The sequence below is a fragment of the Falco biarmicus genome, chromosome 11 (assembly GCF_023638135.1).
Source record: "Falco biarmicus isolate bFalBia1 chromosome 11, bFalBia1.pri, whole genome shotgun sequence".
Classification (NCBI taxonomy): domain Eukaryota; kingdom Metazoa; phylum Chordata; class Aves; order Falconiformes; family Falconidae; genus Falco; species Falco biarmicus.
In genome coordinates, this window is record NC_079298.1 from 36,518,398 (window position 1) to 36,544,903 (window position 26,506).

Genomic DNA, 26,506 nt, shown 5'->3' on the forward strand with positions numbered 1-26,506 from the left:
GTCAGATACTTTTCATGTTACTGTCATTAACAAGGTTCACAAAAGAATAAAGTAAATTTAAAGTCAATTACATAACCAAAACTCTGACCTAGTTTACAAATTTTTAAAATGCAAATAACGTCTAACAAACTGCAAAGGCCCACATTTCAGATATGGAGTATACCTGACTACTGCTAGATAGTTCAGTTTGTTACACAAATCTCAGAAGGCATCTTTCAGTAAGTGGTAAATGAAGGAAACGGTGCTCACCACCTTTCTTCCTCTGCCCTACTCGCTCTCGGTTTGTGGGTTTGAACGCTGATGGTCTCATAGTAACATGCATTTTATTGTCTGCACTAGATGTATGAGTTCTTTTTCTTTCCACTTCTTCCACGTGCACTGGAGCTGTAAGTCTACTATTTTCTGCATAAAAATCACTCTTCCTCTTACGACACAAAGAAGTTGATCCAGTAGGAGATGAATTTACTTTGTCATTGTGACACTTCTTTTCAGCTGAAACGGGACCTATAACTGGAAGGCATTTAGATATTTCTGCTTTTGTATGTACAGGCACCACATTAGCACATTCTGTTATCACTTTACTAAGGCATTTTTTAGATTTTGGCTGGAGAGTTTTCATGCTTTTTTCTTCAGCGGCATCAGAAGTCTTTTTTATCACAGTGGCAGAAAGAACTGGACGCTTTTTTGGTTGTTCTTTCCGAGAACTGTGAGTCTGAAGTTCCTCTGTAGAAGGAAAATTGAAGTGATTTTCTTTGGGTTTTTCATAATTAAGTACCTGTGATTCTACATTATGCACTTCAAAGACTTCATTTAAGTTGTGTTCTATATGAACATATGGTTTTGTCTCTACATCTCCATCTTCTTTCCATCTTGAGGGCAGGAATTCCTTTACAATGTAAGTCTCTGCAGTAGACGATATTAAAGCTCCCTCGATCTCAGGAGTCTTTGACTGCTTATCTGACAAGCTGTCTTTCACAAACTGATCAGGTGACAGAATTGGAACAGGCTGCTCTATTGTATCTATATCCGCTTGAAAACTGCCATTTAAAAAAGAATCTGGACTTAAAATTCTCCTTGTACTTACAACAGGCACAGATGGTGAGTGTTCTGGACTGCAAAACAGTGAGGATATACAGTTAAGTTGTGCTAATCCAGCAGAATTGTAGGCACTTTCAGATTTTAATTCATTGTGCTCGTTACAGTTGTCTATTTCAGGCAGTAACTTCTCATTTACAGCAGTAGCAATATCCGAGAACGCAGTAGATCTTCTCATTTCAAGTGGCGTGCGAACAGTACTACAATGTTCTTCTAGCACTGGTGCAATAGGAGATATAGGCAATTTATTTTCTGAGCCAAGAAAAGAGTCATTTCCTGGGGATATATTATTTTGCACTGTGTTCTGATTTTCACATGGCTGAAGTGGGCTTCTATGTCTATCCACCTTCTGGAAAACCTGAAAGGTTTTATTAACATTTTTAACTTCTGAAGTACTTCTTTTAACTTTTATTGAAGCAGATGTTTCTGAAGACCTTTTCTTTTTTATAGCATCCCAAAGACTCTTCTGAAAAAGAGCCATAAATAGAAATTAGTATGCTGACTTTCCAAGTAGTTGTCTGCAAAAGTGAACGTTACCAGTGTATTCATTCAAAGTCTAAAAACACCGTAAAAATAACACGTAGTCCAAAATCCACCATTAAGTTATTTCTAGGCTTGAAAACAGCTTTTTTGGTCACGTTTTAGTTTTATTCTCTAAGCTGTAATGTACCAGTATCTACTTTCCAACCCAGCTGAAAAAATTTGAAGACATTGGGTGATCCCATAGACAGTATCATTTCTCAGTGTTCAGTTCGCCTTCACTGAATCTTCTACTAATAAAGGAAAACATGTCAGCTACACCAAAGTAATAGAATTAAGACACATAACAAACACACACTCACCTTTTTCTTCAGAGGCTGCTCAGCAACACCCAGAAGCACAGCCTGATGCTTTACAATGCCATTAATAACAAAAGTTACCAGTTCTCTGACTTTTCCTTCTTCTAATGGTGTCCATGTTACAGAAACAAAGATTCTTTGTCCTGACTATTGGAGAAAAGGAAACGTTTAATACCTAGCACTTAGGTATGCTTATGTAACATTGCAGATAAAGCAATCAAATCAAATGAGAAGCAGTATACAGAAGTAACACATATTCCCACAACACTAAATGATAAACAACTGTTAAACATTTAAATGTCATTTTTTTCCCCTCTGATGTGAATTTAAACAGCCTCTATCAAAAATGTCTTACTAAAAGGGCATATACCTCTTAATGAAACAATAACATAAAACAAGCAAGAACACACAGAACAGCAGAAAGGACAAGAGTTGAGTAAAGGTAAGTAGAAGAAACTACACACATTTTTGCATATTAACCAGATATGCCCTCTAAAGTAATTTTGAGAGAATTACAGTTGTCAGAGGTTAATTTTTAGGACTTTAGCTGAATCTAAATACATGTGTCCATTTTTTTAGTCAATTGACCTTCAAAGATGAAATTTGACATGCAAGTTCATTGAATGAAAGTAAAGACACTGCAAATGAGTAAGAAAGTCAGGAGCTTTGCACAACCTACATGAAGATTTTTTGTGCACAGTGATGCTCAACCAAATCATTTTGGTGCTCTGCTGGTACCAATACTAACAGAACAAAAAACGGCTATACCTCAGACAAGATCAAAACAGAGAGTGTGAAAACAACCAGTGTCTCTGGAGCACTTGAGCAAGGAGTTCCATCACCCAGGGCAGGTGCATTTAGTGGAAACGCACTAACTAATTCAGTAGGTGCTTACACAGTACAGCTCGTTGGCAATAGTATTCTTTAATGCAGGAAGTTGTTATTCAAATATTTCACAGCAAGACTCCAGCTTATTTTTATAAGCACACCGTTTCAAGAGATCTCCAGTTTCTTCCTCTCTCACAACGACCGGAGACTCTACATGACCACATATATGTTGGTCTAAGTGGGCCTTTTAAAAATTGGAATTGCTGGGATTAACCACAGTTTACATTTCCTTGGGAACTGTAAACATTTACCCCTTGATTTAGCCTGCTTTGCTCTCTATTGAGTTATTAATTAACGTACGGAACAGTGGAATTAGCATCCTTCTCACGACGAGCTCCCTCGGCCCCTTCCCGACACACGCCCGGAGGTCGCTGTTCGAACCCCACCCCCACCCCCACCCCCCTGCCTCTGGAGCCCCACGGCGCTGCGGCTTGGCTGGGTGGGTGCTGTGCGCCCTCCTTCGGGACGCCGCGCAGCGCCAGGACCCCCCGCCTCGGCAGCCCCCGCCGCCGGGAGGCTCACCCCGCCACCCCCGGCTCCGCTGCGACACCCCCCAGGCCGGCGGCGGGGCTTTCCCAGCCGAGGCGGGCAGCGGCCCGGCCCCCGCCGCCCCCCCCCCCGCCGGCAGCGCACGGCTCGGGGTCCCGTCGCTCGCAGGCAGCCCCCGCCCAGCCCCGCTCCCCGCCGTACCGGCACGAAAAAGCGGCGACGCTCGATGCCGAAGCCCCTGGCGGACGGCGGGAAGCGGTCGACGACCACCTCGACGTCCTCCGCGTTGGGGTTCTCGACGGCCAGGAGACGCGCGCGGGCGGCGCCCACTCGCAGGCGGCCGAAGCTGAGGAAGGGCGGCCGGCAGAAGTGGCTCAGCACCAGCACGGCGTGGGCCTCGTCCGCGGCCTCGGCGCCCCCCGGCGCGGCCCAGCACCGCCTCCCGCTGGGGCTGGAGCCCAGCTCCCGCACCGCCGCGCCGGAGAAGGCATCGGCCATGGTCGGGGCAGCACCGGGGACGGGGACCGGGACCGGCCCCGCTGCGCTCAGCGCCCAACTGCCGCGCCTCCGCCCGGCCGCTCAAACGCGCCCGGCCCCGCCCCGCCCCGCGCCGCCCCGCCAATGAGCGCCGGGCGCTTTATTTAAACGGCCCGGCCGCGCCCGGCACGGGCGGAGGGAGCGGCGCTCGCAGTGCGGCAAGCTCGAGTCGCGCTTCGAAATTATAAAAAAACAAACCACGAATAATTAAAGAAAAAAAAAGGGGGGGGGGGGGATTTAGCAAACCTCCACGCTATAAAGCTCTTCCCATGTTATAAATAAATAAATGGAGCAAAGCCCAATATTTTTCTAAATAAATTTTAATTTACAAAATATTTTAAAGTAAGAAGCAGAATGAGACATGAACAGATTTCATGAAAAAATTTGCCGCCTCTGCTTATCTTTCATGAGCTTTAAAACTGAAAGACATACAGCATACCGTGTTTCCATGCTGTTTAAACAAAAAAACGGAGGGCAGAAATCAAATCATGGCGCAAGCATCCCTGCAAAAAATCCTGTGAAGCAAGCTATGTTAAGACAAAAGAACTTTACTTTTCCATAACAAACAAAATTACACATAGGACTGAGTACTTCTACATTTACAGTATACTTCCTAACTTCTCCTTACAGTGAAGGATTTCCACTAAAAAGACAACTTTACTTAAAGACCTCCATCTAAAATACCAACCTATACAGATCACACTTAAAACACATTATCTCATATACCAGTGACAAAATACTGAGTTTATCTCACCTTATTCTTTTATATAAAAGACCAACATTTAAACATTATCAAAATGGGTATGGGATTAAAAGAATATGGGGGGATTCAAAGAATCTTGCCATTGTCACCCTTAATCCATCAAATCCTGTAAAACAAAACATTTCTTACAAACCCTGAAAAAGATCCTTCTGGGCTTAAGCAAAGTGACTGCCCTGCATTACATCCTGCCAGTGTCACTCTTCAATGCATACGATGAAACAACCGAAACCACCGTGAGATGACGCGGTAGAAGACGCCCACACGTGCCAGCGGTCCCACGGCCTTGCAGGTAGACGCACTCTATTTCCCTCACGCTTCCATCACACAGAGAACATGCAATCCGGGTCAGTTATGCGTGGATGCTCAATACAGAACACTCTCACATCTATTTACTGTTTTCAGGGGGCATAAAAACTATTCATCCACAACTGCCTTCGCAGAATCCATTCATAATTCTACATTCATGAACTTCTACACAGAAACTATTTTAAATTTAAAAACTTGAGGGTCATTTATTCCTTAGCACTACGTAACACATTTCAGGTTCAACCAAACACCTTACAAGGCAATTCCTTTGAAGTATTCTTCAGAGTTCTGGATGCTCGTTCACATTTGTTACTAGGGAAACAAACTTGGCTCTTTGATGATAACAAATAAATCTTTTGTCACTGTGTTCTGGCATGACCCATCAAATAACTAAAATAGCAGTAGATTTTTAAGGAAACCACAGCCTTACAGAAATACATCATCACCATTACAATTACTGATGTTCAGCATCAAAAGAACCCATGAGAGCCATACTCTGTAGGGAAAGTGTCAGTGCTCAAAGAGGAAATACCAATATAAATAAATAAACTGAACATAAAATCCACTTAAAAGAATTACGGGCAGTAACCCAGTCAGCAACCAGAAATTTGTTTAGCAAAACCCACAGAATTCCATGTTTACACAGAACGAGTGCAGTAAGTTCTCAGACCCACGTAGCAGTTTAGAGTACCAACACGGACTCCACTCGTCTCCCTAAAGGTCAGCATGTGGAAAAGACCAATTTTTTGCAGTGCGCCACTGATTGTTCCTTAGAGATATTTTCACGAGACACCTGCTTCTGCCTTCTTTAGCAAGAAACGGTCACCCAAGTCTACGACTGCCAGATAAAACATAGCCTTTACTGTAAAAGCGCCCTCCAGACCAGCAGGACGTGCACTTGGGGATGAGCACGTACACATACTAAAATGGAGGCATGAGACACCCAAGGAGTTTCGACGCACGCAGCTGTGAGTGCAGATCTCTGCCCTCCAACTCCAGCCCTCTCAGGAGGAGCTGCCCTCCGTCACGCAGAGATCACCTGCTTCCACCCCACTGTTACAGATTTGCTAATGGTTAGAATTAATTAACTTTATTTGATTTTATAAAATCATTTTAATAGAAATATAGAAGAATAAGAAATATATTTTTAATGAAACTAGTATTTGCACAACAAAAGCTGCTATGAAATCCTCTGTACAGCCCTGTACCAAGGCCAAGAACTGAGAGCAACCGAATGAAACAACTCGTAGTTACCTGCCAAGAAATTGTGAACTTTAATAATTGATATAAAGAAATTGTATGGAATAGGGACAATAAGTTAAGTGTAAATATATTTACTCAAAAAATGTAGGTATAGTAATTAGGGCATGTAACCATAGTTTGAAAGAAATAATTAATGAAATAACTAATGAAAGGAGGAGTCTGTTTCTCCAACTTTCTCTAACAAGGGGCCTGTTTATAAGTTATCTAGAGGGAGCGACTAAAAGAAACAAGCAGAAGGACCAGATGGTCGACAAGGACATAAATTAGTTCAGACCGATAAGAACACTGCAAACTTGCAAGACCATCACATTCCAGGCAAAGGGTGAGAAGTACACCATGAGGAAGACCTACGGCCTTCCTCCCAAAGACCACTGCCCATGTCCCGGAGACCCCTGCCCACAATTCTTGTAAGAATTTGTGGAAGCGCGAAGGACTGCTAAGCTAATTAACATACGAAGCGAGAGTATGTTAATGATTTTGGGGAAATACTATGTTTATGCATGAACACTTAATGAATATGCATGAATACGTTCTATATGAGGTGTATGATTTTGAAGCCTGGTGTGCATTGATCGTGAGGAGCCTCACTCTCGCACCCGGCCGTCAATAAAGAAGTGTCTGCTTACCTACATCGCATTGGTGTTGATGAGTTTTTCATTCCGAGATTTCGGTAACACCACCACATGAAGTACCAGTCCACAAAAATTCACTTTGCTCATATATGAATCTTAAATAGATGTAAAGCCGTAAGAATTATAGCTTATGATATTAAAAAAATAAAAACTATGTATCTAGCACTTAAGCTTTCCTATTTTCTTTCACTGTCAACTGGCAATGATCCAGCCTGACCAGCAGGTAAAAATACTAACTAGTAGGGTTATCTGCAAACAAAAGAACGCCAAAGAACTAGTAGGTCATTTTTTCCAGGAATGACTAGCAATTCTGGTCACCCAAACAGCCAAGATAGCGCTTGTTTTTCAGAAAAACAAGTCCTTTTACAGTCTGTTTCTTATTGGGCACCCAAAACCATGAAGCCCTTTGGATGATAATTGACCTTAATGTTTTTTGAATAACCAACTGAACTATAGAACAAGCCATTATTCAGAATATATATATAAAAGGCACAATCATGAAAGAATCTTAAAAAGGACATTATCAAGTAAATATGCTCCAAATTCCATTTTAGTTCTTTTCCTAGAGTGCCTTCTGAAAAGACTGGATTTTAAAAGAAAAATTTAGTTACCAACTATTTTTAAGCCACTTCTTTGTAAAAATCCTACAACACTTTCTTCTACTGTAGGACAGAAAAGACAAGAAATAAAAAAAATAGGCTTTTTAGTCTGAGAACTGCACTGACACCACCAATGTCAGGTATTTTTGACAGTACAATTACAAATGCTGGAAATCATGATTCACGTCCACACGTGGTAATACGAATATGATACATGCATGCCGATTTGAAAGTTACACATAAACCAGCTGTTTTCAAGCCACGGAGTGTAAAGATGACAAAGAGTTTTATTTTGAAAGGAGATGAAGGTGGAGTCAGAAAGCAGGAAGGGTAGTACTTGATAGTGTCCTTTCAGAAGGTGGCATTCAACGGCCTCGTTATTGCTGCGGATTTGCTAGTATTCAGCTTCTTACCAGATCTATTTACACCATGTCAGTCTGAACATTCCCAGAGCACAGCTCTAAATTTCACTTTAGAGTACAAACATAGAACAGTTAAACATATGCAGTCCTGTTTTAGAAACTGAACTTTTAAAGTTTAGGACTTCTATTGTGCTTCTTTGGCTAAGTCCTATTTAAATATCGATAACACTTAAAATTCTATAACTCTGCCACTATTTAACAGCTAACAGAAATCTTTGGTGTGTTTATGTTAAGAATCCATTAGGGTACAAACTTCAAAATATGAACATTCAGGCAGCTCTGGCACCTCTCCTGCAAACTGCTCAATGCTGAAGTAGCATGGGGATTAACAGAATCTAACACCAAAGTATTTGAATAGGATTTAAAAAGATCCGTGCCACATAGGAGTTTACAGAACTGTGATGATAAAAGAGCTTTTCACCACAGATCGTTTGTGCTCAGGTCATTGGATAAATTTAACAGTTACAATAATACACATACATCCAGTTTCCCATTTTAAAGTTTCTTTAAGATAATAATTTAAGAATAGGGAGAACTGGGGACAATTTTGCCTTAATACGTAACTCTTATGAGGAATCATTTGGATTGTAAAATTACTTCAGGTACTTTCTTTGGCATAATATCCACCAAACACAAAATAGTCATTTTTAAAATAGCCTTAAAATAGAAAGCTTGATGAGGTTAAGTTACACTAGATTTCATGGTGAGTTACACTAGACTTGTAGCTCAAAACGGTTCTTTTGGGAAAAAAACTCTTAAGCCTAATAAAGAAAAAAGCTAAAATAATTAAAGACATAAAATACTCTCAAGAGGTTGACTTTGTTTTATAAACATAGTACAAGAAAGTGAGAAACAAAACAATTCCATTAGCAACTCACAAAAGATTTATAATTACTGATTTTTTTGTTTTTTTTTTTTTTAAATAGAAGTTGGGTACTGTTCTGGAAATAATAGCCTTAAAATTTCTCCTCTATCACAGGTAACCTGAAAATGGGGATACTATGTGGGGCCCTGGTATAACTTATGCTCTAACACGGATAAACCGTGCCAATCCTTTATGACTATTCATAGATTAAAATGACGTCACAAATACTCCCATTTCTTTCAAAGTTAGAGTGTGGGGCACACTTTAGAAGACAAGATTGAAAGAGCAAGGAAAAAAGCATATTAAAATTATATAGGACTAACTGTAGAAAATTAGACAACACCATTGTCTAAATTGTCCCACATTATTCATTATTAGAGATCAAGGAAGAATTAAAAGGCCAAATTTAGGCAGCCTAATTATACTCAGGGGGATCACCAAACACCCTGTTTAGTGTCTTCATAGACTATATGAATCACTTTTCAGAATAATTTAGTTCCTGCGTCCATTGGCTAGGCTCCAGAGCCTGCCAGACTTTAAAACCCTCCAAAAATGCCTGAGGGCTCAAGTAAAATTATATTTTAATTTGTGCGAAACACAATTAGAAGTTTGAGTTTTATATCCCTGCCTGCTCTTACAACTTTTAATGAATTTGATATAGTCCTTATTCTTCCAGAATGCTTCCTATTACACTTACAACATTAACTCAAAGTGAGATGCAGAAAGGCAAAATATTTTTTTAAATTAATAACCAGATATGTAATTACATTTTTCAGCCACTATCCTTAAAAGATATTTCAGAGCATAATTTTTTAAAAGACCATCTATAAGATTTTTAAAAACTCTTAAAATCACAAGAAACACACTTTCAGTATGCATCAAAATGTGCCTAAATGTTCAAATATTATGTAAACAAACCTGGTTTTCCAAAACTATGCAGAAGACTCATGAGTCCAAATAAAATATAAAATATAAATCTCAATTGCCATATCAGCCTTCTGTTGGCTAATGGCTTAGTAAATTAGGTGGAATGTTATGGTCTGATCATGAATGTTCATTGTTTGAAATATTCTGTACAGTAGGAGCTGTATCTAGCCCCAGTAAAGTTCCAAGATAGGACTGGTCTCTGGGATCCAACATTTGCTCAGGCCTTACAGGATGAACAATATTTGCAGGTTGTGGAGTGAGAGTGTATTTCTCTAGAAACGACAGATCCGTGGCTCGCTGATAATCTGCCTGCTCGGGCTGCGGCGGGAGAATGCCATGTGACGGAGCAGTATGCTGCACCAGCTCAGCCTGCGGATCAGACATCTGAACGGGCACCAGAGTCACAGGCACACACACCTCCGTAGACACATTCGGTAGCAAACTTTTGGCTTCTGATTGATACGCTTTGGACTGTTCCACATATTGTTTAGCCTCAGTCTGGTAAACTTTGTCATCAGAGGTGTACTGCACTGGTAAGGAGACTAGCTTTTCCTCTGAAGAAGATGTCAATGTCTCTTCTGCAGCCTTTGATCCATGGACATGATCAATATGGTATTTCAGCTTGTCTTTTCGTTTAAATGTTGCATTGCAGTGTTGGCAATTAAAAGGTCGAGCATCTGAATGAATAACCATGTGTTTTGTTAATGTCTTCTTAATTCTAAAAGACTGATTACAGATTTGACATTTGTAGGGTTTCTCACCTGTAAAGACAGAGGAGTGAGAATTAGACATTCTGAGTAACACCATGTCACACATAAATATGCAAATATGTACATGGATTATGGCATATATATATATATATAAACATATAATGTATAAAACAATTTTACTAAAAAGAAAAAGCATATGTTCAGCATCAGTTTTAGAATCAAGAGAGCCACTGAATGTTTCCAGAAGTTATCTTAGCATACTCTTCTTACAGACAATTCTCTCAGTACTTGGGCTCTCTGTCAGGTACACACAGAGATAATAAGAATATAAACCAAGTAAAAAAGTGTAATTTTTAAAGGACCGAGGACATATGTTGCCATTGTCAGGGTTGGACAACCCAGGCCTGTTAGTTGCAACTGCAGAGCAGCTTTAAATTGTCCTGGGAACAAGCAGGGTGAGAAAGAAAACAAGCTATGCAGGAACAAGAAGCCAGGTGCGGAGCAAGTCCTGGGAACCACGAAATCAGCACACTCTCATTGGCACACTCTGATCCGGCGCCTGCAGCATGCTCACTGATCAGCGACATGGATGCCCGCGTGACCAGAGACCTTTATCCAATCACCTGTGTGTAAAGTCGGGGGAGCGGCTGGTTTAAGTTATAAATATGACCTGTTTGTTTAATAAAGTGAGCACAGCATGTAGCCATATTGGTGTGACTGTTGTGACTTGGCCGACTCTCCACAGGGGACCCTCTTCGAAAAAGAACATTCTTTAAACTGTTATGATACTGATAATAAATGAGCTCAAATTTTACTTCTATGTATTTTGAAAGGATAATGATTTTCCTAAACATAAAGCAGGAAAAACGAAGTCAAGGAGAGAAGGGCATAACCCTTTCCAAAGACATTTCAAATCCTTGTTTAGATTCCCACTTGAAATGCAGTATTCTCTGCACCACAAAAACGATTAGAAGGTCTGGGAAAATTTGGCAAGAACATACACCAGTAACCTAGAGGAAGAGGTGAAAAGATTATCACAAACCTATGCTGAGGATTATGAATATTTCAACTGATACATTCAGAGGGTAGCATTTGGGAATGACCAATATATAAGAATAAAAAGTCTTGCTGCTTCCTGCTACTCTTGCCCTGAATGCTGTACAACCTTAATGCATTAAATAATTCCATCAATGCTGATACATAAAAACGCATTCCTACACGTTTTGGGGTTTATTTTATTTTTACCTGAATGTGTCCTAAAATGCATTTCCAAACTTGATTTCCCTTTAAAAACTTTCTTACAGACTTCACACTGGTGAAATGTTGCTTTATATCTTTAAAGAAGAAAAGACATTTCATGTTAGATAGTTTTATTGTTAGTTGGTTTAAGAAAAAAAAAGTATGTGCACAGTCCTTTCTAAAATCTTCAACTGCAAAATAGCTGAATATCAAAGCTTCCAAATTTCCTCATTTCTGTTCATCTCTCCTGGCATATGCATACCAATAAGGTCCATCCGATTCTTTTTGATATTCAATTTTATTCTCTGCTGGGATCGGCACTTAGTATTTAAAGAGCAAATGCCACTACAGCTTCTTTTCTGACAACAAAAATAGCCTCAAATAATAGTTTTTGCCCGGCATCCACAAAAGGCTTTCACTCTGGCAGAGTTACGTTAAATAAAGTACTAGGAATGGTTTAGGCTACTGGCTACCAAGAGAAAAACTGACAGAATAAGCAGACAATATACTATAGTTTCAACACAGATGTCTATAACTACTTCTACGCAACGCTAGTGAGTACAAGCAGTTAGAACACATCATTTGAAAAACAACTAGGTCTCAGTTTATTCGAAATCTCTGAAAGGCTTATTTTTTGAACTCAAGAATTTAAAAATTCTATTGCATTTTCAATTTATAGACATAACTCAGATCTCAAAGCTTTTACCTACTTTCAGAGTCACTAATCTGCTACCAGCTTCTAAAATATCCAAGTGTGGGATAGTTCTGACAGTGCTTACATGATGTCTAATAATGCAGTTTTAACTGGTCTGCAATGACAATGTCACAACAAACCATCAATTTAGAACAACATTAAGACAGCTGACAGATCAAAATTTGATCCTTTTTTACATATTTTTTTATTTACTCAATTATGCTACAAAGCAAACGTCTTGCTTAAATTATGAAGGCAATTTTCTGACATCCACTTCATAAAAATGTTTCTATCAAGAACTAAGGCAATGGGCATGACAAACACACAGATTACTAGAATTCTGCACAAACATGCAAGTCCCAACAAAATCAGTTACAGTACACAACTATTTACGCAGTTGTAAAAAAACCACACTTACTTCTGCCACACTTTTTCTCCCAGATGAACACTTTTATAATGAACAGTAAGGTGATCTCTGCGGCCAAAACATTTTCCACATTCCTCACACTGATGTGCTTTTTCACCTACAAGGGCAAAATTTAATAAATCTTGGTTAAATCTTCTGGAACTTATGAAATGTCTAAGAGCTATAATTGTAAAACATACAGTACAGACCCATGTTCACAAAGTTCAGCCAATCAAGCTCTTCCATACCTTAGTCAGAGAAGGATTCTCTGGTATCCAAGAACAAAATTCAGGATTGTATAATAGGCATTTGGTTCTATCAGAGTAAAGATTTTTACCACTTGTTATATATGACTATTACTGATCATTTGTCATTTCTACAAAGAAATCCACATTCATGAGTTGAGATACTTCCCAAACATCCACTGCATGAGAGGTACAAGGGAATAACTAAGAATCTGCTCTCTTCATTATGACCCAAAATGTGGTATCTTCAATAATCTGGGACTTTAAAAGAGAAGCTTATTTAAACATACCAATTATTTTCAGCTACCAATATTTACAACTTAAAATTACATCACAGTATTTATCTTTTTCATTACCCTGATTCACATAGTTACCTTTTTCTTTTATGCTGCTGTTTAAAAGTATCTTGATTCTTTTTAGTCATCTTGGTATCTTCCACAAAATGGCAGAATATTTCTTCTCATGTAAGTAGGAGTGTGGACAGTCAAAGAATGTAACTTTCTAGAGGAGGAAAAGCAAATAGAGTAGAAAAGAGGATTTTTTTTTCCTTTTTGTACTTGAGTTTTCAAAGATTTCTTTATTTTATAGCAGACATGATTTCAAACACCAAAAAAAGAAGCTGTCCTTCAGAATAAAGGCTCAGGAAGTTTAGAGACTGATCACTTTCATATTTTCATGCTGCCTAGAAAGTATTTTGCCTCCTAGAAGTCCACATTCTCTTTGGATCCTGCTCTGAAAAAGGAAAAGTCCCTAGTGAATCTTCAGTCTTCCTATACATTTGGTAACCTTTCTGCTCTCAGTGCAATTGATCTTTTTTTCCTTCCTCCTGATTGTCTCCATCTGGCTGTTCTCAGGGTCGACTCCCACCAACTTCCTTCCTTCCCTCTGCCCCGTAACAGAGACTTCAGGTTCTTACATTAAAGTGATCAGTGTAAAAACTCTGAGAGACTGCGACAGCTTCTTCTGTGTTGTCGTAATAATGTTTTACACAATTGCTATTAAAAAAAGAAATCTGAACTCAAAAAAAAAATCCTCCTTTTTCACTTTTGCTTTTTTAATTCTTTTTAAAGCAATTCATTGTTACATGTTTTTGACTGTCCCTTGGCTTTCTACGTTAACGTGGTGGAAACACTTGGCTTTTAAACCTTGACAACATGTAAGATTAACCCTACTTTAGTGGACCTTAAAAACAGTGACAGGAACTTTTATCAGGCCTAAAATATTGCAAATACTGGGGGGAAAAAAATTCCATAATTAATTTTTTATTTGATCATATTTCAAAATAGTAACGTCAAAGCCAGTTTTCAAAGAAAATGCCTACCTGAGTGTATTTTTTTATGTTTTGTCAGATGGTCATGCCGAATAAATGTTTTTCCGCATTCTTCACATTCATACCTCTTGTCATCATGGTGGACTCTTAGATGAAGTCTGCATATTTATAGTCATAAATATAACCATAAAATGCAATTTTGTTAACATAATCTGTACCGCTAATTCAATGCAAAATACCAGAAAACACAGTCTTTAATGCTTCACACAAATACCAGGAAGTAACTTGCAGCTGAGGTATGGTTAAACTGCTCTTAGAAAGCAAGAGAACAGAGCTAAACTCGTATGTGACACTAATTTAGTAGGGTATTTTAGTCCTCCACTTCTTTTGTCTCTGAATAACAAAGATGCAGAAGTTTTAGATGTGCAAGAAAGTCAGCTTTGAGACAAGATTTGTATGGGATTCTGTCTGTGTTTAAACCACCAATGTATTAAATAAATGACTTCTCACAGATCATTAATATATTTGCAATATTTAAGCACGTATAAAGCATTTACTAATGCTCTGAGTTGGAATAAATAAAAACTTATACATTATGAAGAATTATGTTGATAACACCAAGGCACATATATTATCAAATAAGTGAGATAGTTTAGCAGCTTATTTAATAAAAATCTGTACCTGTAAGAGCTTCCATGACGAAAACTCTGCCCACAAATACTGCAAAGGTGAGGCTTCTCTCCACTGTGAATTCTCAGATGTTCTTTCAAAGTCGTTCTGTTTAACCAAGTCAGTAAAATTTAATTTTAAGCAATGTCACTGCCACTTTAAAGTGAAACAGACCACTTTCTCAATTTCTTTAACTCTGATGGATCATAATATATCCAGATAACTGCATCAATTCATTCAGATACACACACACATACATCAAAAGGCAGTACAGCAATCTACTACCTACCCAACCAGCTGCATCTACGACAAATCTAAAGCAAACAAAATACTGTCCCAACATATATTTGGACAATGTACATTAAAGAAAGTATCAATTTCAACACTATTTTCTATGTAATAATTTCCTTGTTACTATATGTATATCTAAGTTACAGCTTTAAAGTTAGACGTGAAGTAAATTTAGATCAGACTTGAAGGAAACCAATCTAGAAAAGGTAATTTAACTTAACTCTACACAGAACTTATTTAAATATATATATTTATACACACACACATATACATACACATATGTGTCTACATTTACTACTGCCTTTCCAGTGTAAAAAAAAAAAATATTACATGCAGATGAAAATTCCTCTTAAGCAAAGGAATTAGACAATAAAATTTACTGTACACAGAGCTGGTTAAGTGTGTGAACTAAAAAGAGGAAGTCCTTTGATCTCCTCCCAGTACAGATTATAAATATTATTTTTCAAGTGTGTAAACATATTGCATTTTTTAAAATAGAAATTACTCTTGCAGTTCAAAGTGAGCTTTATAGAATTGGAAGACTATCTGTGCTTTATAGCTTGTTTACTACTTCACTACCACATTAATACAATTTCTTTTAACACATGCATACCTATTGACCAAACTACTAGAAAATACACACCACCACCAAAACCCACTAGGGACAAATCTTCCCCTTACAATATTTCTGGGGTTTTTTTAATAGTAATTGAAAAAAACCTAAAAATCAAGAATACTGCAGTACACAAAATCGGATCTTTTCATATTCGCCAATTAGAACATAACTAGAATCTTAGTTACAGTTACTGCGATGAAGCTGTATTCTGTCAAAATAAAAAAAGAAAATACAAGGCTTATTTTTTCAGAACCTAAACATAAATCACTATTTGGAAAACTTAAAAAGGTCTCCTTTACAGAGCAGTGTAAGTAAGACACCTGCACTGATGCTATGTTGACAGGTTTTTTAAATTCACATTTTTTCCCCTGTGTAAACAGAAATGAACAGAAATGGGGGGGGGGGGGGGGGGGCCAGATACCTTATTCCTTCGGCCTTGTTATGCTCTTTTTCTATATACTAGAATTTATGAGCCAACTTTTATAGTTTCCATTTTTCAAAACAGCAAAATAACATTTTTTCCTCCGTTTAGAGAAGCAGCAGCAAAGGTTGTACAGTGTTATTCAGTCTTCCATGAAACTGTCTTTTTAGAAGTCAATTTCTTCCTAGTCATTCTGTGTTGGCAAGTGTTCCTGATCTTCCTGTCCTCATCTAAGAAAACATCTATGGCAGAAAACGCTTTCCCAAACAAATGCAAGATGTTCTTGCACAACACAGGAACTCCAAATGAAGTGAATTAGAGGTAAGACTTTTCTAAATACAGTTCCACCTCACAACTAATTACCTACAGCTGTCAACCTTAATTTTAGAGGTCATCAAAAAATCACATGCTACCTGTGGCTCCGATGCTACCTCTTAATACAGTAGCCCTCTAAAATGGTCTCAACTTATGTTGAAAACTCAAAGCCAAAACATACTCAGAATCGAACAAAGCACGGTATATACTCCTCTGTTCTGCTGAAGTTCAAGTAGTCACGCAACTCCTTACCGTTCCCTCACAGATTTTCCACAGATGAAACATGTCCATTTTCTCTTTCCTCCATGAGTACATTCTATATGGCGTTTCAGATTTCCTGTATCATTAAACTGGCGGCCACAAATATCACAAGGAAAAGGCCCTACAAGGAGACAGACACACACAGTAATATTAACTGTCAGTTAAACCAAACAAGATGCACAGACTGGTTATTTGTGAAACCCCTCACCAATTTACAAAGCAAAAGCTTTGTATAACAAATGATTCACGTTTACTACAGTCAGCATACTGTAATTAGACTTTGTGCACTTTCTGCTCAGGTAAATTATTTCTAGTACCTTGTATTTTGGCAAGTTTCATGATTGTAAAGCAAAAATTTAGAATTGATCATCAAAAGTAATTAAGCCCAGTTAAAACTGAAAAACAAAATTCCCATTACTATCACCAATCTAATTCCTACCTGGCATAAATAACCAGTAGTAATAAAAAACTCCTTGGAATACTTCAGAGGGAAAGAAAAAAGGCATTTGGAAAACTTCAGGATGAATCTGACTTAGTTGAGAATCAATTTAATGCAAAAGAGCTTTAAACCAAAACTAACATTAACTCTTCCTCCCCTCACCAAATTTTGCATTTATTTAGGTACAATACAATGCCTCCAAAAGACAGCTGAGCAAAAAATTAAAAAAACAGCCAACAAAAAAACCCAAAAATCAACTTGCCCGCCCTAAACAGGAAAGAGACAACTGCAAAAAGAAACCAGACTGATCAGGACATACAATGGTGGAGGAAGGTTTTACTTTAAATCTATTGTTTACATGCCAGAAGAAGGTTTCTATACCAAGATGGAATTTTTCTTGATGTTTCAGTCTTGCAAATCGGGATTTAAAATGCTCTTCACAGTATGTACACTTAAACGGTTTATCCTGAGAGTGGAGGATCATATGCTCTTCTAAGTGAGGTCTTCGAGTGAAAGATTTCTTACAAATCTAAAAAGATAACACACTTAGTCAAAGATACAATAGTTATGACCAGATTTTTTTTTCCTATTCATACACTCTGACAGTTTAATTCATCTGCCCTCTGCAGATTAAACATGTATTCTTCCAAAGCATATTCTATCCCAACTTGGAAAGCCTTGCAGTCAACATCAAAACCCCTGTGTTCTACAGAACCCCTAGTGGATCGCACTCTGTAAATTAGGATGCTGATCCATGGCAGCCTAAATCAAGCTACTGGCAACTCCTGCAGTTACGTGCTCCACCCCACTTCTTTCCACTGACTCCAGTACTTACCAGACTCTTTTCCTAGGGTGTTTCAACATAGTAACCAGGCAGAAAACAACCCAATGGAAAAAAAGCAAATAGCTTTGGCTTGGTTTGGGATGCTGAAACAGCTCAGTTGGACTGCGGTAAAAGCTGTTGTTGTATAAGCTACTGTAGAACTAGAGTCATACCTGTTCTTTTATTTCCTCTGTGAAATTCTCTTGACAGCATGTATTAAAGAGAAAATGCCAATACCAACAAATAAACGTAACTCAAAATACATTTCAGAGATACAGAACTTTTGCAATAAAATTATGGCAGTTTTTTTAGTATTATTTTCAGATTAATCAAAACCTAAATGTACAAGAATTAGTAGTAGTCATTAAAGCAAGCATGCAGTTCAATTACAGAATTGAAGTCACAGTTCAAATTTAGGCATTTAAACTAAGTATTACAATTTAACATCAGGGTCCTATACTTTAACCTAAATCAATGCAGTACTCACTGATTTCACGTGACTGTTGCCATTGTGTACATTAGCTGAACCTAGTTCTACCTAACTCCCAGACATTAAATCGTGCAATCACTCTCTCAGAGCACACATGAATAACACTCTTAGCCTCAGGAAATCAGACTGAACAGCTTTATTTGTTTAAAAACTCATTAACTTTAAATATAAGTGTAAGAAAATCCCATACCTGTAAAAAGTATAATAGCCTTCTTGCTTTTCTTTACTATTTATACTCTACTGTTTCTGTGAATTTGCTCACATTCCTCAAGGGTTAAAGTATGGTCACCAAATCCTGGTGTTCACACACGGACTACAGCATAAACCAACAACCTGAAGAAATCCTGCAGCTTACATCTGTGGCACCTCAGCCCTCAGAACATACTAAACAACCTGAAAACAAAGTCACAGTTCCTAAGGGTCTGTTCATTTTCCAGCTGCTATTAAAAGCTAAGATTCTACCCCTGCTTTCAATTCGTGTCATTAAAAAAAAATCACGAGCAGTACAAAAGCAGCAGCTCACTGTTTAAAAATTTCTACTTAACATAAATTCAAAATTTTCAAGAAAAAAAACCCAAACCAAAACCCAAACCACAAAGTGGTGTTTACCAAATCATTCATCTGTTAAGAGTACTTTCTGAGAAATGAACATGAACAATGTTGCATGATTGTTTCCCCACTATTGAAATGTTTATCTCGTAACAAACAGAATCTGTAACATCTTCACAGAATATATCTTTATCTGGAAGATAAGACCCTTTGGTCAACCATGTAATGCCTCCAGCCATGGTACTATCGCCAGCAGAATGAACAGTACAAATCCCTACAGCTGGCATCTCCCAACCTCCTACTGTATGTTAAAAATTGAAAGTTCACAAACAGAGCAAGGTTAGTAATTATGTTACCGCACCTAATATTAGGACATACAGAAGCATACAGCAGTTTGCATAAAGAGCTGCCCTGGAAAAAAAAAGTAAATAGATTCCCTTCAGAAAAAACAACAAAACCCCACATCTGAAACTTTAAAGCATTATTTGGCAGCAGATAGATAGAGAATGGAAGTTCTACAAACTCCTTTTTACAGCTCTTTATACCGCTTCTGGGGAAAATCAAGGAAAGAATTCTATGATTTTTCAGCTAGATATAAATTCAATACAAATTTACAACTTTGTTGGTAAGTGTATGCAGCTTAAATGAGAAAGTGTTTCATATTTAACATACATTTGCCTCACTATTGACAGAGCCAAAGTAGTATACTTCATGGTCAAGTGTTTGATGTGCATAATCAATGGAAGAGCAAATACTCTGTTTTTAAAGTATCTGCACCACTCCAGTCTAATAATCGGTAAATTAATGTATTTTAACAACAGTAATAACTGACCACATTAAAAAAATACTGCCTTCATCTATTTTAGAATTCAATTTGGTATTATCCACCTGGTCACAAGCTGTACATACAGAAAAAAGTCAGTCTTTAAATCAGCACATAAAGAGGAAATTTATAGCATCGCTTATGAAGCTTACTGAGATTTCACAGAAACGCATACTATATTTTCACTTAAGTGCTCAAGTCACAAAGCATAGTACCTATATGAAAAAAAGGAAAGTACTGAGGTATTACTTACATCACATTTCCAACCTTCACTCTTTGTCTTCTTGATAGAAAGAAATTCTTGTACGTTCTCTGGATGAAACCTAGAAGACAGACAGAAGCTGAAAGCAGTTAAAACTTTCTAAGATGAAGATCACCCAAACGCTAAACAGCCATTCCTAACTTTATGCATCATGAAAGTTGATCACCAAACCAGAATACTCTAAAGGCAAAAGTAACTGGAAACCAGTGTTGACTACAGACTGCTGTAGAATTTCATACGACATATTGGTAAGACAGGGGACAGTTTCAATTATAATGATTTATGGATATTTACAAAGAAATAAAAGTGGTGTGTAAATAAAAATACCTTATAATTGGACCTGTCATAAACAAATTATTCACCTAAAAGAATCTGCATGGAAATGGTTTATCCACCTATTATTAACAGTATAGCAACAACATCTAAAACCAAAGAAGATATTTTATTCTTCCTCCAAATTAAAAGCAACACAGATAATTATTAAGACTGTTGTGTTCCGACTGTGATAGCTGATCTGAACATTCTAAAATTTACAGTAAAAATGTATGGCAGAATTCCTACAGAACCACTACTGCTATTTAGTCAGTCCCTATGCACTCCGTATGGCAGGTTAGTAGACACCGCTAATCCCCATGCCCTTTGAAAAGATACTTATTTGAAAAAAACAGTTCTATAAAAAATGCAGAATACACTGTGTGCATACAAACATTTATCTTTGCTTTGAACATAAAAAATGATTCTTTAGAAACGTGAGACAAATTTGTCATACTTGCCTCTTCACATGCTTTGCTAAAGTCTTTTTGCTTGCATGCAGCTTACTGCAGTAGGGACATTTGTGTTCCTTTTTATGAAAGTCAGTGTCACTAGAGTGTTTCTTTCTGTGCACTGTCAGGTTGGACTTTGTTGAATAGCGCTGGTGACATATATCGCACTCAAAAGGCTTCTCACCCGTGTGTACACGTGTATGGCTCTCATATTTGCCTGTAAAACAGCAGCAAAAAAACCCCTGTAACAGGTATCACCTACAATATACATATCTGGGGTTTGTTCTACAATCTCTTTCAAACGTGGTCAGGACCTAAGTACCTTCGACACTTATTTGAAGATTTCTACTGGTTTACACCACTGAAAACTGTACAGTGATCACATGCGTTCGATCCACGGGTCCTCCACGCAATTCCATTATAACTATTTTTAAGATAAAGAGCAAAAGTAAAAGGGCTTTGTAGTACTATTAAATATGTGTGAGGGTTACGAATCCCTCTTGTTCAACCCCATAGTATACTCTGTTCTTAAGTACTGAAACTTACATTACTACTTTTTCATTACACTGATTGTGAAGCATGTTTTCAAAACAGGCAATAGCCTTGCAACAAACTGGTATTTTCAAGGTACTTTGCAATAACAAAACACTAAATGAATGATACAGACCCTTGAAAATTTTCTACATTTGGGACCCAAGATATTACCATAAACGAAAATACTACTGTCTCATTTCTTTCACACCGCTTGTATTCGCTCTCCTGTTTGCCAGTTTTTTTCCAAGGACAGAATTCCTACCTACCTCAAGTCAACAATAGCAGGCTCTCTGCTTTGTACTAGGTAATTTTTTTTTCTCTGTAGAATATGCATCATACTTCTGGGAGTCAGATAAAGAAAAAAAAAAAAAAGTACTATAGTTGATGAATCTAAAATACACATCGATTATCTACTGTAATAGAAGCTTCTAAGGAAATAACTTATGTATCGCTTGTTTTAATGCAATTTCTCATTTATTTTTTGAGCACAAACCTAGAATTTTCTGAAAGTGCAGAGAAAAATTTCTAATGTGTATAAAACTAAAATGTACCATTACAACCCTAAATACTCACAAGCCATTTATTTCTGCACAGTAGCCTTTCAATATTAGTAACAAGCTCCCTAATTCAGAGTATTTCCTTCGTTAATTTTAAGACATGGCATTACAAGTACAGTTAAGTTCACATTTTTAATGTTAACTAGCTTCTGTGATACAACTTGTGACCCCATAAAACTCATTTCATGTCAGCAAGCTAAATACACTGTGTGCGAGTAGGAATTAACACGCACAGCAGCCCCAGTCCATTTTCATGAACTCCTAAAATTTCAAAATAAGACAGAGCCAACACATCTCCTGTAAGAACATCAAAAAAAATGCCTAACACTATGAGGAACCGTTTCTTTCCTAACTCCCATGATCGAAAGGCAGTGAATACCTTAAGTGACCATAATTCAATATTTATCCCAGCTGAAAGAACGCAAAAATTCTGGAGTACAGTAGAAATTTACTTCTAATGTGGGAAAGGCGGACAGGAAGGCACTGGATGGGTCAGTACTGGAATGTTTACTCTTCTGATACCTCAAGTAACCAGATACCTAGATTTGGCTGTAACATAAATGATCCTGACAGAACAGATTAAGCTGACAAAGCATTACTTGGTGCTGCTCACAGACCAGAAAAATCAAGCTAGCAGTCAGTAGGGACTAGGTCCTAGGCATCTACACATCAAGTAGAGTAATTTTAGGCTGTTTGACAATGGTGCTGTTTTACTACAGCAGTGACAGCTTTGTATTTAAAATTAATTTGGCAGAAAATACAGTAGAGGTCTTAGACTTCATCCAAGATATTTCCACAGGCTTAGTATCTTGATATATTTCCCTCCTTTTTCAAGGCTGCTTTTGCATACCATTCTAACAACCAGAATTCAAAGCAGTGAAATAAATAAATTTAGCATTTGCAGATTTTTCAAATAACATACTCCGTTCATTTACTGAAACTGTTTAGCACCACAGACATAACTTCACACACTTAGAAAAATTAGCAGCACACTGGATCAATGAGACAATCCAGAAATCCTGATCTTCACTCTCTGGGACAGAGAAAATGCTGTTTATTTCCCATACAAATAGCACCACCGTATGGTAAAAAGGGAAGAGATCAACCTAACTGCTCTTACCTATTCGATCAAATTTTTTGTCACACTTGGGACACTGTAGTAGTTTTTTGCTACTGCTTTGAATGATGACTGGAGCTAAGCCTTCAGGAATATTTCCCACTGAATCAACTGCCTCAGAACCCTCTTCAGTATCATTCTGTTCTTTTTCACTTTGTTCTTCAGACTCTGAATCTTCAGCTGACATTTCCTCTTCCTGTCCCTCTTCATCAGCGTTGCATTCACTTTCACTATCCTCAAATTCACTTCTGTCAGATGTTTCCTTGTCAGAACTGACTTTTTCCAAATTGCTGTCAGAGGCATCACCACTTTCATTGTCACTGTTTTCAAATTTAGCTGGACATTTACGGTTTCTCGTAGAACGTCTAGTGGAAAAGCTGGCCTTCTCAACCATTTTTAACCCATGTTTTCTTTCCAGTGAAAGGGATCTGTGGGCTTTAGCCAAATGATTTTCTAAGGACTTCTTGTAACAGAAACTTCGACCACAAAAAGTGCACTGATGACTATTTAATAGTTTACCTGTCAGTTCATTTAGTGTTTCTACCGGTGTAGGTGCATCAGTTACATCGGTCTGTATGTTAGAAACACTTTCGTTATTTAGTAACTTCACTGCATCTATGATATCTAAAAATTTTGCCGCTTCCAGCACCAGCGGAATTTCATTTTTATATACAAAAAACTCAGAGGTGTATAGAAACTCAAGCAAATGCTGAAAAACAGAATGAGTTACATGATCTAACGTGACAACATCAGTGCTTGGATTTTTGCTCAAACAGGCATGAAAATAACTACTCCCAACAGCCACTACAACCTTGTGAGCACTAAATTCTTTTCCTTCTACAATTATGAGTAAATCACAAAATGAAGGATGTTTCTGTCTATCATCATTTAAGTATTTAAGTAGATTTCTGTTATACTGTAATGAGCTTAGAAGCTTTCTTTGTTCCGAAGACGGTGAAAGTTCTTGGGAAGCTTCAAGCTGATCTGCAGAAGCTATTTCCGCAGACTTTGAGACAATCTCTTGCGCACAGTCTACTACAAGAATCTGTTCTGAAGTATCTTTCTCATGGCCAAGACGAACCTTTTCGTTTAGATTTGCAGCGAGCCGTCTCCTTTTCTTCATTGCAGAAGTGCAACTTCAAAACCAGGAGCTTCATAGGTGATTGGCCAAAAATTCTTGCGAAGACTTGGTTCTGCTCCAGACCATGAGAAAACGCACAACGGTAATTTCATAATCTGCAAAAGAACGATGATAAAAATTACTCTTTAACACTTAACTGTGATTTCCTTTGTTATTAACCTATAGCTTTTATTAGGTCACTAACAGCTCGCCCCTGCCCGCTGCAGGCCGCGGCGCTGCTGGGGGCGTGTGAACCGACCTGCCCGTTCCCAGGCCCGAGGCGGCCCAGGCCGCGGTGCCGTCCCCCGGCCGCGTACAGCCCGTCAAACACCCGGGACGCCCGGACGCGGCGGCTACGACCCCGCCGGAGAGCGCTCGCCTTGTCCCCGGCCCGCCCGGCCGCGCCGCTGTCCCCGGCGCCGATGGGCCCGAGGGCCGGCCTGAGAGCGCCCCGCGGCACCGAGCTCGGGGGCAAAGAGGGCGCCCGGGACGCGGACCCTCCGCCTGCTGGGGGCGGCCGCGAGGCCCCCCCGCCCCTGCCGCCCGGGACATAAAATGGCCGCGCCCCCCCCCCCCCCCCCGCTCCCCGCCCCGGCGGGGCGGCCTCACGCACCTGCACGGCGCTGGGCGCTCCCCGGGGCCCGCTCGGCCGCTAATCGCCGCTGCACCCCGCACCGCGCCCGCTTCCGCCGCTTCCGGGTCCCGGCGCCGCGCGCAGCCGCGCTCCGTGCGCCGGCGTGAGGGGAGATGGCGTCACTTCTGAGCAGGCGCGGCGGGTGGGGCGCCCGCCACCGGCCCCCAGAGCCCCCAGAGCCCCTCCCGTGCCCCTCCGGCCCTCAGCTGCGGGCGGGCGGGGAAGGGGGCGCGGCGGCCGCCTGCGGGGTGGCGCCGGCAAGTGGCCGTCAGCGGCAGCCGCCGGGGGCGGGGGCGTTTCCGAGCGGGCGGCGCCTGCGCGCGGGAGAGGCGGGCGGCGGGGCCGGGCTGCCCGGGGCGGGCTGGGCGCTCCCGGCGCGGGGAGGCGCGGTGTGGCAGCGGGAGCGCTGTGCGGGAGCAGCGGCCCGGCAGGCGTGGCTCCGAATTGCCAAGCTGCCCGCCGTGCTCCTCAGCAGCGCTGCCTCGCGTTTGAGTTCTGCTTGAGTATTTGGAAGCACTTCACATACGAGCTTGGGAAGTGCCCAGCTGCCGTCCTGCCCGGCGAGGAAAGGGCAGCAGGCCCACGCGTGGCCCGGCCGCGCCGGGAGTCGCTCGCCCTCGCTCCGCCGGGTGCGGCCGCCCCAAGGTACCGGCCGCCCCAAGGTACCGGCCGCCCCAAGGTACCGGCCGCCCCAAGGTACCGGCCGCCCCAAGGTACCGGCTGCCGGGGCCGGTGTCGGACACCTCGAGGAGCCGTCACCCGGCGCAGGGCTGCGCGTCGCCCGGCGGCAGCGGCGGCAGCTGCTCGGTGTCCCTGAGCGGGAGCTGTGCGTGGGCAGCCACTTGGCACAACCCACCTCCAGGCATTGCGTTTTCCCACAAAAATACTGAAAAGTCTCAAAGCATTTGTCACCTCCTTTTTGCAGGGTTGTGACTGCACTGGCTGTGCTTGCAGCGCTCTTACACTTTTTAATTGAAGCCTACAACTGGCTTAATTTTTTTCACTGTAACAGTACATTAAAATCAAATTATATTTTAATATCCCACTATTTCAAATAATACCTTAATTAGTGTCAGTTTCTCCATTCTTTTCTTACTTCCGAGGCGAAATGATGGCACCAATCAGCAGCAATAGCAATCCGTATTGCTATGTTTTTCTTGCACTGAAGGCAAGATCTGCTTACCTTCAGGGCATCTGCTCTTTTAGGATGCTGTTTGTGCCTGCTTGACTTACTTTTCCATACAGTGATAGTTAAGCTGTATGTAAACTGTAAAAATAAGTTTCTCTTTTGATTTTGCATGAAAAAATGAGGTTTTGAGAGCAAGGAACTCTTAAGTTTTAAGCTGACCCTTACATTTCACTCTCATCTGAATAATACATACATAAAACATCTAGCCGGTAACTGGCTTCTTGGGTATTACTGTTTCCATAGCAAATATCATCAGTTCAGAAGTATAAATCTACGTGCTTCATGAGTTTTCATGAATGAAATATGCAAGAAAAACACAACCTTGATGAGAACTATTTTGCCAGCAAGTGTATCCAAACTAGGAAACTGTTCTGTGGAACAGGCTTGAGACTTGCTTTGTTGTCACTTGTCGCTGCACTGTAGTGGGATTCAGGTGCTTCTCA

General features: G+C 39.8%; 2 protein-coding genes across 9 annotated transcripts in view; both read right to left on the minus strand.

Moving 5' to 3' along the window:
* Positions 1–3,884, minus strand: part of ASPM (assembly factor for spindle microtubules) — a 30,462-nt gene extending 26,578 nt beyond the window's left edge. For 6 of the 7 annotated variants that reach the window (XM_056355302.1, XM_056355301.1, XM_056355299.1 and 3 more), the window contains exons 1-3: positions 3,513–3,884; positions 1,938–2,081; positions 250–1,561 (exon numbers count right to left, since the gene is read on the minus strand). In XM_056355302.1, the coding sequence (XP_056211277.1) occupies positions 250–1,561; positions 1,938–2,081; positions 3,513–3,809 (1,753 nt within the window). In that variant the 5' untranslated portion in view covers positions 3,810–3,884. The remainder of the gene's footprint in view (positions 1–249; positions 1,562–1,937; positions 2,082–3,512) is intronic. The other variant, XM_056355296.1, reaches the window with a different exon arrangement.
* A 496-nt stretch (positions 3,885–4,380) lies between these two features.
* ZBTB41 (zinc finger and BTB domain containing 41) lies at positions 4,381–25,017 on the minus strand. 2 transcript variants are annotated; one of them, XM_056355853.1, is made up of 11 exons: positions 24,854–25,017; positions 23,124–24,356; positions 20,922–21,129; positions 20,140–20,209; positions 17,583–17,730; positions 16,754–16,883; positions 14,871–14,966; positions 14,241–14,347; positions 12,687–12,792; positions 11,581–11,669; positions 4,381–10,386 (listed from the first exon to the last, which is right to left on the minus strand). In XM_056355853.1, the coding sequence occupies exons 2-11, from the start codon at positions 24,241–24,243 to the stop codon at positions 9,743–9,745; spliced, it is 2,718 nt and encodes a 905-aa protein (XP_056211828.1). In that variant the 5' UTR covers positions 24,244–24,356; positions 24,854–25,017; the 3' UTR covers positions 4,381–9,742. The 2 variants fall into 2 exon arrangements, with proteins under 2 accessions (XP_056211828.1, XP_056211829.1); XM_056355854.1 differs by lacking the exon at positions 24,854–25,017 and adding an exon at positions 24,500–24,707.
* Between the last annotated feature and the right edge of the window lie 1,489 nt (positions 25,018–26,506).